General features: G+C 38.6%; 1 protein-coding gene across 1 annotated transcript in view; it reads right to left on the bottom strand.

Annotated features, from left to right (window-relative positions):
* Nucleotides 1-13,221, bottom strand: part of syne2b (spectrin repeat containing, nuclear envelope 2b) — a 112,693-nt gene that overhangs the window by 63,172 nt on the left and 36,300 nt on the right. Inside the window, 13 exon segments of the mRNA XM_083540557.1 lie at nt 356-493; nt 2,610-2,792; nt 3,367-3,507; nt 4,255-4,410; nt 6,307-6,466; nt 6,940-7,199; nt 8,754-8,954; nt 9,051-9,195; nt 9,277-9,611; nt 9,692-11,756; nt 12,280-12,551; nt 12,658-12,813; nt 12,948-13,130. Of these exon segments, the coding sequence (XP_083396683.1) occupies nt 356-493; nt 2,610-2,792; nt 3,367-3,507; nt 4,255-4,410; nt 6,307-6,466; nt 6,940-7,199; nt 8,754-8,954; nt 9,051-9,195; nt 9,277-9,611; nt 9,692-11,756; nt 12,280-12,551; nt 12,658-12,813; nt 12,948-13,130 (4,395 nt within the window).

Raw genomic sequence — 13,221 nt, 5'->3', positions numbered from 1 at the left:
GAACAGTCCTAGTTGTAATCATCGCTTAAATCACTTGGTTTTCAACAGAACACATTTGTTATTTGACAGCCTATAGCACTTGATCCAGCACAACCTATTATTTATCAATAAAAGTTTAGTAACCGTTATTGATAAATTGTGCTTGATCAAGTGCTATAGGCTGTTTACACTGCTGGACACTGGAATCACAAGTGTGCATTATAGGACACTGTACATGGTAAAATTGTAATGTGGGATAAGAGTGATCTTCCAGTAATTAATAATAATAATTATTATAATTCCAAAGAATGAATAAAACCCACAAAAATTTGGTGAAAAAGTATAAAAGTGTACAGCAGTGTAAACTATGCCTCACCTGTAGAGCATTAACATGGCTGTCCAGACATTTCGCTGTAGTATACATATATGGCAAAGTCAACCATGACTGAGATTCAGTAATCCAGCTCTGAGATCCTTTCACCATCTCATCCTGCTCCTGCAGCCAACCACGTATCTGCACATACACAGGCGCAGGAAAACACAACAGACTCAAATTATAAACCTGTATGGAATATTATTTTTTCTGCCTGATTAAATTATTGCGTTTTAAGCTTAAATAATTATTAAATACGTTTCACTTTTAATTAAGCAAGGAAGTTAAAAAAAAAATAAAAATCATATATATATATATATATATATATATATATACAGTGAGGAAAATAAGTATTTGAACACCCTGCTATTTTGCAAGTTCTCCCACTTAGAAATCATGGAGGGGTCTGAAATTGTCATCGTAGGTGCATGTCCACTGTGAGAGACATAATCTAAAAATAAAATATCCAGAAATCACAATGTATGATTTTTTAAATATTTATTTGTATGATACAGCTGCAAATAAGTATTTGAAAACCTGAGAAAGTCAATGTTAATATTTGGTACAGTAGCCTTTGTTTGCAATTACAGAGGTCAAACGTTTCCTGTAGTTTTTCACCAGGTTTGCACACACTGCAGGGGGGATTTTGGCCCACTCCTCCACACAGATCTTCTCTAGATCAGTCAGGTTTCTGGCCTGTCGCTGAGAAACATGGAGTTTGAGCTCCCTCCAAAGTTTCTCTATTGGGTTAATGTCTGGAGACTGGCTAGGCCATGCCAGAACCTTGATATGCTTCTTACAGAGCCACGCCTTGGTTATCCTGGCTGTGTGCTTTGGGTCATTGTCATGTTGGAAGACCCAACCTCGACCCATCTTCAATGCTCTAACTGAGGGAAGGAGGTTGTTCCCCAAAATCTCGCAATAAATGGCCCCGGTCATCCTCTCCTTAATACAGTGCAGTCGCCCTGTGCCATGTGCAGAAAAACACCCCCAAAGCATGATGCAACCACCCCCATGCTTCACAGTAGGGATGGTGTTCTTGGGATGGTACTCATCATTCTTCTTCCTCCAAACACGTTTAGTGAAATTATGACCCAAAAGTTCTATTTTGGTCTCATCTGACCACATGACTTTCTCCCATGACTCCTCTGGATCATCCAAATGGTAATTGGCAAACTTAAGACATGCCTGGACATGTGCTGGTTTAAGCAGGGGAACCTTCCGTGCCATGCATGATTTCAAACCATGACGTCTTAGTGTATTACCAACAGTAACCTTGGAAACGGTGGTCCCAGCTCTTTTCAGGTCATTGACCAGCTCCTCCCGTGTAGTTCTGGACTGATTTCTCACCTTCCTTAGGATCATTGAGACCCCACGAGGTGAGTTCTTGCATGGAGCCCCAGTCCGAGGGAGATTGACAGTCATGTTTAGCTTCTTCCATTTTCTAATGATTGCTCCAAAAGTGGACCTTTTTTCACCAAGCTGCTTGGCAATTTCCCCGTAGCCCTTTCCAGCCTTGTGGAGGTGTACAATTTTGTCTCTAGTGTCTTTTGACAGCTCTTTGGTCTTGGCCATGTTAGTAGTTGGATTCTTACAGATTGTATCGGGTGGACAGGTGTCTTTATGCAGCTAACGACCTCAAACAGGTGCATCTAATTAAGAATAATAAATGTAGTGGAGGTGGACATTTTAAAGGCAGACTAACAGGTCTTTGAGGGTCAGAATTCTAGCTGATAGACAGGTGTTCAAATACTTATTTGCAGCTGTATCATATAAATAAATAGTTTAAAAATCATACATTGTGATTTCTGGATTTTTTTTTTTTAGATTATGTCTCTCACAGTGGACATGCACCTACGATGACAATTTCAGACCCCTCCATGATTTCTAAGTGGGAGAACTTGCAAAATAGCAGGGTGTTCAAATACTTATTTTCCTCACTGTATATATATATATATATATATATATATATATATATATATATATATATATATATATATATATATATATATACACAGTATATATTTTTAGGTACATGTCTTATTACTTTAGATTATTATCTGGTTTTATTTTTTGTCTTCATTTCTGTTATAGGGGCCTTTAATTAAATTAATTGTTACATCCTTTTTTTTATTATTCTTGATAATTTTTTTTTATTATACTTTAATAATAACACACTGTGCACTTCTGTAAATCAGGCTGAACAAAAGATTTACTTCTTTCAGTTGATAAAAACAGATATATATATAAGTCGTGCCTTGTTGAGAAAGCCCGTCCTGTCCTCAGCTTGTTTGGAAAGGTGTGTATGCAGTTCCTGGGTCCGAGAGATTTTTTCCTTCAGGGCCTGCACCTCTTCCGGTTTCTCTTCACTGAGATCCTGGAGTTCCACTTCGACCGCTTGAAGACGTGAGTGTAAGCCATTCAACTCGTCCCACACACGCTACAAAAGAAGACTCTCATATTTAACCAGAGCTGATTATAATTGCCCTTGTAGTTTAAACTGTTTAATTGTACTTTGGCTGCTTTTGCCTGTGAATACTACTGATGTGTTGTTCGCAATGTACCAGTGACCACTTGAAGCTCAAGGTCAAGAGAACCCACTCAAGAGGCAAAGCTTAACTACATTCATGTTCAACTCTATAAAACATTTTAAAAGGGTACCAAGAGCAGAGTGCAGAATCCCCTCTGTATGATCTTGATAGATTTAGAATTACAATATGAGTTCAGTTCACTTTACACTAAGACTGTGTGATCATGATGAAAACAATAACAGTATAATTTTTGCATAGAATCATTTATTTAGATAATTCTGGTAATTTTGGAAGACTATTTCATATTGCGCTTTTCGTTTCTTTTAAATAATATCCACACACATCTATAGCTAGTAATTGTGTGATTTATTGAGTCTATAAACACTGACAATCTTCACAGTGATAATATTTCATTCACAGTCAGATGAAGTGTTTAGATATAGGTATAGATCGTGCTCTGTATGAATAAACTGTGAGAAAAACCTTCTGTGTGCTCTCAGCTTCATCAACATTAGGACATTTCTTCATCAGTCTGCTCTGCACAGCATCCAGACCCCAATTGATCTCTGATAGTTTAGCGTCTAGCCTGTGTAAAGGGCCACTCTTCTGGACGGCCACATCCACCTGAAAGTGAGTGAGAGACTGTTTTATTTATAAGCATCATAAAGCAGGTTGTTCATAACTATATAGGCAGCTATAAAACTGTATAAGTATAGATAATTTCGTACAGTGACATTTTAAGGCTTTACATAGTTAATGAATGTCATATTTAAGAATAAGAAATTGGGTTTAGGCAATGGCATTGGGTTTGACACCCATTTTCTACAAATGATTATATGGGAACAACTCAAGACAGCAGGTGGTTGCAATGCAGTGACAAGTAACTACTTTAAATTGGTACTAGTAGCAGGAACCACAGGAGATCCAAGCCATAATGACCAGAACAAGCGAGAGAACAAGCAGCAGGTGGCTAATCTAACACATCTTTTGTGTGTGTGTGCGTGCGTGTGTGTGTGTGTGTGTGTGTGTGTGTGTGTGTGTTCTCGCGCCGTGTGTGTCAGGGAGAGAAACACACAGCAGGCAGAAGTACCTGTCTGTTAATGAGTGAGAAGCCACTAAATTAGAGATCATGAAAAACTACATTTAGAGACCTTCTCTATCATTTGAAAATTTTAATGCTTATTTATTTACTCAGATTCGTGTCTTATCTGATTAGATATTTTAATAACGTAAAGTAAAAAATGTTTTAGAATAATACTAAATAATAATGTAAATGAACTGTAATTAAGCTTACAGCATTGGCGCGGGTTGGATTTTGACAAATAAAAAAAATTAAAACCCACTGGATGAACATTTAAAAATACTCTGTACCTTCTTTACCACTTCCTGTAGGGAGTGAGAGACTTCCTGTAATGGGCCGTCTATCTCCACAGGAACCAGAGTGTACATATGTGAATATTTCATCCTAAGACCCTCCATGATGCGCTGCAGAACAGCCTTCTGGGTACACAGTTCAGAATATAGCTCCTACAAAATGAACAGGTGGTGTTTATGGCCATTTCATTATTAATCCATGAGATGACATGAATTTAAAAAGTTTAATCTTTAGAGGATGATAAGAGCTAAACAATAATGGTACTGCTGTATCAATCTAGTCAGGCTAAAATCATCACAATCTGCATTTTTTATTTATTTATTTGTATACAGCTCCATTTCCCCGCATTTAATTTCACCTTTATTTGTACTTGGCTCTGTATCAAATGATAGAGTGACAACTTCTTCCTCTGATTCACGCAATTATACTGAATGTATATGAATTGTTGATTATGTGAAGTCACAGAACAATATAACACACTCAGAGAAAAGAGCTATCTACATTGTTCCACAAACATGAGTTCACAAAATGCCCACAACTGGTTTGTGTCACTAGCATATGCCTCTACCACCCCAAAAGCACAGTCAATTTTGCTCTCTTGGGCAATTAGAATGGTCATGGTCAAAATTCCAAAAATCTTTACAAAACTCCTGATGTATATAAGATTTTGTATAGTAGTATAGCAGTGAGCCTAATAATAATAATAAAAAAAAACACACACCAAGAAATACCCATTTTATTATTGCTTAAATTTGACAAAAAAATGTTTTTATTTAATTTAAAAAAAACAAACCCAAAAAAAACAGCATGAATCTTGGCCTCAGATTACACTTCTTTTTTTTTTAAATAAGTGTGGTTTAAAATGTGGTTTACAATTAAAATCATTTCTTCATTTAATCACTATCATTTCTTCGGTTTGTAGTGATGCATCTTACCGGTTTATCCGCTATGATTTACAGGTTTCTGCCAGACCCCTCAGCTTCATATTAATGAATCCCATGCAGCGTACTAAACCACTCTATGCTTCTCTTTCTCTGTGCTGCTAAGCATCAAGCGTCTTTACCTTTCAGCCCCTGGGCTGCAGATAATACTCTGCTCCCTCTATTCATATTGTAATTAGTTATTTGAGACCGGGAAAGAAATAAAGGATACTGAAACAGTTATAACCCTGTATTCCCATGTTGGTGTTTTTTAAACCATGAAAGAAGAGAAACAAAAAGTGTACATTAAGTCTGTGTATGAATGATGACATCACACTCAGCCTTAGTCGGCCTTGAAAATTAATGTGTGTAAAAATACCCATCTCTAATATTCGGAACTAGCTCATGCTTACTGCACGTGAAAGATACGGTGAGAACATAATGACCAAGCTGTTTGGCCCGCGGGGCTTTACACAATAGGAAGAAACTGTGAGCGGGTCAGAGATTGGAAATGAAATGAAGAGAACTAAGGAATGAGTTTGAATAAGAAACAGTTGAAATGCAAAGTTTGCGTATTTCTGTTGCATGTAAGGATTTTCCTGACTGGCGATGGCACACAGCCTAAGAGTCAAAATGACTTTTACTCAAAAGCAAGCCCCATTCAGACCAAACAACGCCTCGGTCAAGTAGGTGCATTATTTAAACCATGAAACATAAAACCAACTGCCTTCCGGAGGCATTTCTACACAGAAACCAAATGTCGGCAGTGGTATCAATGTACATTTAATATCTCTGCTTTGCTTTTAACAACATTATTTGTTACAAAACTGCTTTTCAGAAATCCAGATATAGATCTGGATCCTTAATAAGCAAGCCAGAGTTGACCATGGTGAGGAAAATCTTCTGAGACTAGAAAGCAGAGACCAGATTTAAAACAGTAAAGATTATGAATGAGTCCTGGGATGAGCACAGGGCAGGCTCTATGATTACAGCAGCACAAATCTACAGCAGACAGGTCAGGTAAAGGTAAGATTCTACTTCCCAAACAAATGTGGGAATTCTCTGGGAATTAAATGTGTGCATTTACTCACATTTGGTTCATTTACTTTTAGATGAAGATTAACACACCTGCAGACGTTCAGTCTTGGGCGCTTTATCCAGCTCTGACAGCACGAATGCTGCAGTGACGAGCCATTCCCTGATCCCCTGCAACTCCTCACATACCTTCTTCCTCTCTTTTATCTCCGCCTGCACAGCCTTACAGCCCTGAGCACTCCGGGACTTTAGACTGCAAGACATAAAGAAAATAAATCCTGTAAAAATGCAAGTAAAGTAAATAAACATGAAGTAAATCAAATAAACATTTATATAAAATTTCCTCATGATATCTCATACAGTCAATCGCATTTTTTTATCGCAATAAATAAATAAATAAATCTTAAGGGTTATGACAGATATTAGGTATCTTTGTCTTTTATAGGAGGTAGAGAAGAATGGCATAGAGAAAGATAAATAGTATCACCATTATTTAATGAATTTACTTTAAAAAGTAAGAAACAAAAAGAAAGCTAAGATGCAAGCCTGTACTATGACAGCCAAACTGCAATCATGTCCTTGTTTGTTCCCTCTGGAATTAAAATTGCTTTACTCCCAGGAGATATCAAAATATTTCTCGCGCTTTACATCCACTGAACCAACTTGAGTAAATATTAATTATAAAATATAATTTTATTAGTAAAATATAAATTGGTGACTTCGGACCTGTGATAACGCTCTTGCATGGTTTGCAGCTCCTGACACAGCGGAATGGGCGGGGCTTGTTCCAAGTGGGAGGGGACTCTCAGTAGCCTTGCGACTCGTAGTTCCAGTGCGGAAAGTGCTCGATGCTCGCAGTCCAGTCTGTCCTGGTACGGTGACCAGAACTGCAGCAGATCCTGAAGCTCCACAGCAGTAGCCTTTTCTATGATGGAGTCTGGCAACTCAGTTTCCATCTGTTCCAGAACAGCTGATGCTTTTTCAATCTGTGAAACATAAAGCATACAAGCTCATATGCAAATACAGTAGAGTCCATTTGGACATAAAAAAATTTTTTGCGCAGCAAATTAACTTGCGGACCTTGCGAAGTAGTTAAGCACACTCAGCTGACAAAACACTAAAATAACTTGTCTGGAGTTCAGAAATCTGTTTACTGGTGATGGTGTGTAATCTTCCATACTGTAGCCACATCATGTAGGGTTTTTTCTTTTCAGAGAACTCAATGGAGAAAAGAGAATGCTGTCTAGTTTGCTAAATAGGAATTCTGACATCAGTAACAGCTGCAGAATGGTCAAAGTTTAGTCTTTTCCATGTCGATGGTGGATGAAATACACAAAGCTTAAAGTAGATCCACTCGGTAAAATATTACTCCAATAAAAGAGCTCCCTTTAAACTCTCATTTGAGTAAAAACTACAAAGGTTTTTGCCTTCAAATTAACTTAAGTATCCAAAGTACTATGATTTATTATGGCTATAATGTTCCTTTTGATAATTTTTGTCACAAGACTCTTCGCTTAATCAACTCAGTTTCTGTGAAAAGACAATTACTCTTAGCACACCAATCTATTAATAGAATGATATTAGTCAAACACTGATATCTAATAAATTATCATCATTATTTTCAGCTGCTTTAAAAAAAAAAATATATAAAACTACTTTCACAAAAAAACGCCATGGGTGTTATGGCAAGTTAGAGTCAGGAGTTTCTTCCTTCATTATCCCTTTTAAAATGTCCTGCATGCTGTTGAACTCATGCTGAACTGTATGTTGTTGATGAGTAGATACCACCAAGTGCCAATCAAAACATGTTTAAATCAAAACACGTGCTCGACCCTGATTGGTGGCTTGCTGCATGTTTGACCAGTTACATTTTTATCCACACATAAATAAAAAAAGGAACGACTGATTTAACAAAATCAAACGATATTTAACTTTGAAATGTAGTGAAGTTAAAGTAATTGTCTCCCGAAATAGAAATACTGCAGTAAAGTATAGATACGTGAAAAAGCTACTTAAGTACAGTGACTAATTGCATTTACTTCATTACTGTGTACTGTTGTTACATATAGAATGGATGTCAGCATAATGTGCTGAAACATTACTGAGGTAACTAACTTATCAAATTGGAGACTAACTACACAGTTCAAAACAAGAAATACAAGCTTTCATCTGATCAAATGGATGCACTAAGGGAAAAACTTAGGGACAACAGCTGTTGTCAATTTTTCATTTTACGTAACAATACACAGAAACTGAAGTGAAGTTTAAATCTTAGTGGAGGAGTACTATTTCATGGGTTTACAATTGTACCTTTCCTTACAATGCCATTGTATCAAACAAAGTAAATCCCATTATCACACCATCCTGGAAGCTTAAAAAATTTGCCTTATGTACACCTTGAAAAGTGACATTTTTGTAAGAAAAAAGCTGTTGGTCAAAGCAGGTTATTTTAACTATTTTTAAACCTCTAGCGGTTCATCCTGTTCTGAAACCCTAGAGCTTGTATTAAACCTTTGGTTACATCATGTGATGTGACTCACACTCGTTCCGATGCGTATCCATTCCTCTCCCCTGCACTCCGAGTGTACGAGCAGATCTCTTGCGCAATGTCGCAGCCTGGCCACCTGACCCCACAGGGAGTTTACAGCATTGTCCCTGTTGCTATGGCAACCCTGCACTGGACACCACTCTCTCAGCTCATCCAGTTTGCCAGGCAGTGTGCCGATCTCCTTAACCAGCGTCTGAACAACCAAGAGGAGGAAACGCAATTTAATTTTTTTTTTTACATCAAATCAATCCCATGCCTTCAGTTTGCATGCCATTAACAATTCCCTTACTTTAATTTTCTCTTGCTGGTTATAGCACTCTGTCTGAGATGTGATATTTTTAGAGGCGCACTCCGCTAGGGTAGTTTCTGCGTCCCGGATACGTCGGCACATCTCTTCGTAGCCCACACGTGTGCTTTTTTGCTTATTAACACACCTTTCAAAATAAAACAATTCCAGTGTTAAATGTTTTCATACAGGATGGGAAAAGAAAAAAATAAATTACATTTCATATTACCTCTCTAAAGCTTCTAGTCTCAGCTGCGCCTGGGCTTTAAGTGCAGACATTTGGACCAAGAGGCGACTGAAAACCTCAATTTGTAATTGTTCTATATTCTGCACAGAAAATAAAGGACTGGAGAAAGCATGAATCTGAATTTTTGCAATATGGGACTGGAATTCTTTGTCTAAAGTTAATAGAGCCTGTTGGACATCTTTCAGCCTTTCTGAACAGCTGCTTGGTGAACAGACAGAGGGGAGAAGAACAGATTCAGTCCTCAGGAGGAACTGGTTGGCATTTCTGACTTCCCTAGAATAGCTCTTTAATGATTCCTTTGCTTTGGACAAGTCCACCTAGGAGGAGTATGTGAAAGTTAATTCGCAAAGCATATTTCAAAATCGTACAGTTTGGATTTTATACTGTTCATACTTACCAGTCTTTGCTCACACTTGTCTAAAACTCTTTTTGCAAATTCAGCAATGTCTTTAGCGTTTTGAGAGCCTTGCTGGTATCCATTTTTTATTTCCAAAACCACCAGAACCCGCAATCTAGCTTCAACTTTCTTCTTAAGTTTAAGAAACTTTCTGAGTTCGTCTTCAATGGCTTCCTGGTTCGACTCCACCTCGTAAGTCATTTCCAGCACCTGCTGAACCTCTCTGAGGAAACCTTGTACCGCTTTTTGCTCTGAAATATAATGTATGTCTTTTAGAATGTGCCATTCCACATTCTGAAGGTTATTTTCGATAGCCAGTTCCCAAGCATTAAGACTCTCAAAGTTTTGTTTTAGCCTCTCCTGTTCTGTAATTAGCTGAGATGGATAAAGGTCTGATGAGATGTTTGCAAGTTCATTGAATGCTTCCTTGTACATAAGTTTGAGTAGTGGAATCTGGGTAAGAAGAGTCTGACAGATTTTATAGCGCTCCTCTTTGGCAATGCTTTCATTTTTAGCCTTTGGGACATAAAGCGCTACATTATCCTGAAGATCCTCCACTCGCTGCTTGAGGCTGAGGAACCTTTCATGGATTTGAGCTTTAATATGAAAAGCCTTCAGTTTATGATGGAGCTCAGAGATCACAGACAGAAGCTCTCTCCTCTTGCTTTCTGCTGATGTTTTTATTTGTTCAGCCTGAAATTTGTGCTCCATAAGCACTCGTTTAAAAGGCTCAATGGCAGACAGAGTCTCCTTAGTGATGGGAAAGGTGTGTTCTTTCATATCTTTCATTATCTGCCTCAATTTCTGCTCTAAAGAAGCTATTTTCTGTTCTGATGACTCCTGGTTCTGTAATATTTCTGTTATCTCCAGAATGAATAATTTCTCATAATTGATTATGCCCTTTATGTCTTCCTGGAGATTGGTAAGTTTCTCATACAGCCATGCATTCTCAGAGATGCTAAGTTCAGATGCGATATCTTTACTCTTAATGAGTAAAGCCTCTGTAATTCCGGAGTGGTTTTCTGCCTCACGGAGTGTGTCCTGACTCTGCTGCAACCTTCGATCAAGATCCGATGTGCTCAAGCATTGAAAATCCTCTCTACTCAGAGATTCCTTATGGAGGTGGCACAAGATCCAGGACTCCACATGAGCTATCTGCTCTGAAATCTTTTCCCGAGTCTGAAGACTTAACTGTATTTCTTCCATAGCTGCGGTTAGTTTTTCTGCTAACGATTTTGACAAACTTGCCAGTAGTTTCAAGAAGGAGGTGACCATAGAAACGTCAGGTTTGTCAAGATCTGGGATCAACTTTGTAACCTCCTCAGTCAAATTTGTTAACTCTGTCTGCTTTGACGTCATCTCCGAATACAGCTTCTTCCAGTCTTTGATTTGCCGATGGACACCCTCTGGAAGCAGAGAAATCTTCTTTTGCCTACTCTGAATGACGTACTCTGTCTTCTTGGCCCAAGCTAGGGCTTCTGTGGTTTTTGTGATGATTCTGACCATGGTTGGGTTGTTGCTGGTGGGGAATGAAGAATCCAACTCCTCACCAATCAGATCCATGTGATCTTTGATACTCCATAAGCCTTGCTGTATGTTAAATACCTCGACATTTAAACTACATCCTTGGGAGAGAGCTTCAAAGCTTTGATGGAGATCAAAATATCTTTGTTTGGCAGCTGTGAGCTCAGCGCGGAGTTCAATCCTTTCTTGTGCTCTCTTGCTATTCCAAGCAGCAGATGAAATCCATGGCGATCCTAAGATCTTGTTAAAATTCTCCACATGATCCTTTAGGGTATGGACATCCTCTAGAAGGTCAAAACTCTCTTTAGTGTAAGCGCTTACATTATACAAGGTTTTCTCAGTGGCTCTCTCTAGCGAATTCCATTCGCACTGCAAGATGCTCTGTTGCAACTGTGATGCTGCTCTCTCATGCTGGCTGAGGTGGGGTGATAGCTTACAATGCGTCTGAATCAGCTCTCCCAGAATTGTCCTCTCCTGTTCCATAGTCCTCAGGAAGGAGCGCAGTCTCTGCTCCTCGACAAAGCTGCTTTCGACTGGATACCTTTAAATGCATACATATTAAAGTGAGAACTATAGATCGACCAGGCATACCATTATGACCACAGATCAGGCATACCATTATGACCATGGTTCATGCATAACATGATGACCGCCTGCCTAATATTGTCAAGCATTAACAGCATTAACTTCTTTTGATAGATACTGACCACTGCAGAACAGGAACAGCCCACAAGAGCTGCAGTTTTGTAGACTCTCTGACCCAATCGTCTAGCTATCACAATTTAGCCCTCATCAAACTTGTGTAAATCCTTAGACTTGCCTGTTTTTCCTGCTTCTAACACATCAACTTTGAGGACAAAATGTGCACTCGTTGTGTAATATATTCCACCCAATAACTGGTGTCATCATTAGTGGGCAGATAATCAGTTTTCACTTCACCGTTCATAATGTTATGTCATAATGTTATGCCTGATCGGTGTAAGTTCAGCAATTAGTTCAAACTCACTAGTGGGAAGGATAAATAAGGCTGTAAATAACAACTAAAGCTCTTCTCTAATACTTACATTTTCAAGGACTCCAGTTCACCTGCCAGTTTCTCAAGAGTGGCCTTCGCTTTCTGCATTTGTCTGTCATAGTCAATCACCAGCTGCAATTGTGCCTCTTTGGTGTGTACAGTGCCAGATACATCCCACAATGCCTCTGTCCACTGGCAACTCAGTCGCTGCATAGCCTCAGGGTCACTGGCTGAACCAGTGGCAAGACTGCCAACGTCACCATTAACGTGATCTTGCTTTGAGATCGAGGAAACCTGCTTCTGAGCACTCTGCCGGCAGAACTGTATGAACAATACATTAAAAAAAGACCATTGAGCAAGTATTTGAATGTACACATTTTCAGTAAAAAAAGAAAAATAATAATAAAAAAAATAAGTGTTAACGCACTTCTGCCTCTTCTACTTGTTTGGCCATGTCTGTAGGGTTGAGCACCGCAGGCCTGTTACGGCAACTCAGTATGCATAATACTAATCTGTGCAACTGGGTCTCAAGGTCAACATCAGAGGTGTTGAGAACATCCAGAGGATCATCATAAGGCCTGCTCTGTTGTCACACAAAATATTGTACAGGGTTAAGCTGCAAAATCTAAAAAAAAAAAATGACTGTGTACATCTAATATTAGTTGTGTGGTCTTGTGAAATCTCCAAACACAAAAATATAGCAGCTCTGATTGATACCTCAATAAGCAGGCTATTTGGTCTCGTCTTAGACATCTTTTCAATCTCAGCAAAAATAATATTCATCGTAGCACCAAGTGGTTCTTCTTCCTTCTCTTTCAACACCTCTGACACATCAATACTTTTTGCAAATGAGGCATCCTCACTAGAGATTTCTGATTGGTCTCTATTTTGGACTTGTGCCTATAATTTGAAGACACAAATGAGATAATAAAATGCAAAAATGCAAAATTGGGGGGGGGGGGGGGGACGACGACAACAGCATAGCTTAAGC

This window comes from Silurus aristotelis, assembly GCF_946808225.1.
Source record: "Silurus aristotelis genome assembly, chromosome: 4".
NCBI lineage: Eukaryota > Metazoa > Chordata > Actinopteri > Siluriformes > Siluridae > Silurus > Silurus aristotelis.
Note: the sequence above shows the minus strand (reverse complement) of the source record. Positions and strands in the feature narration are given on the sequence as shown.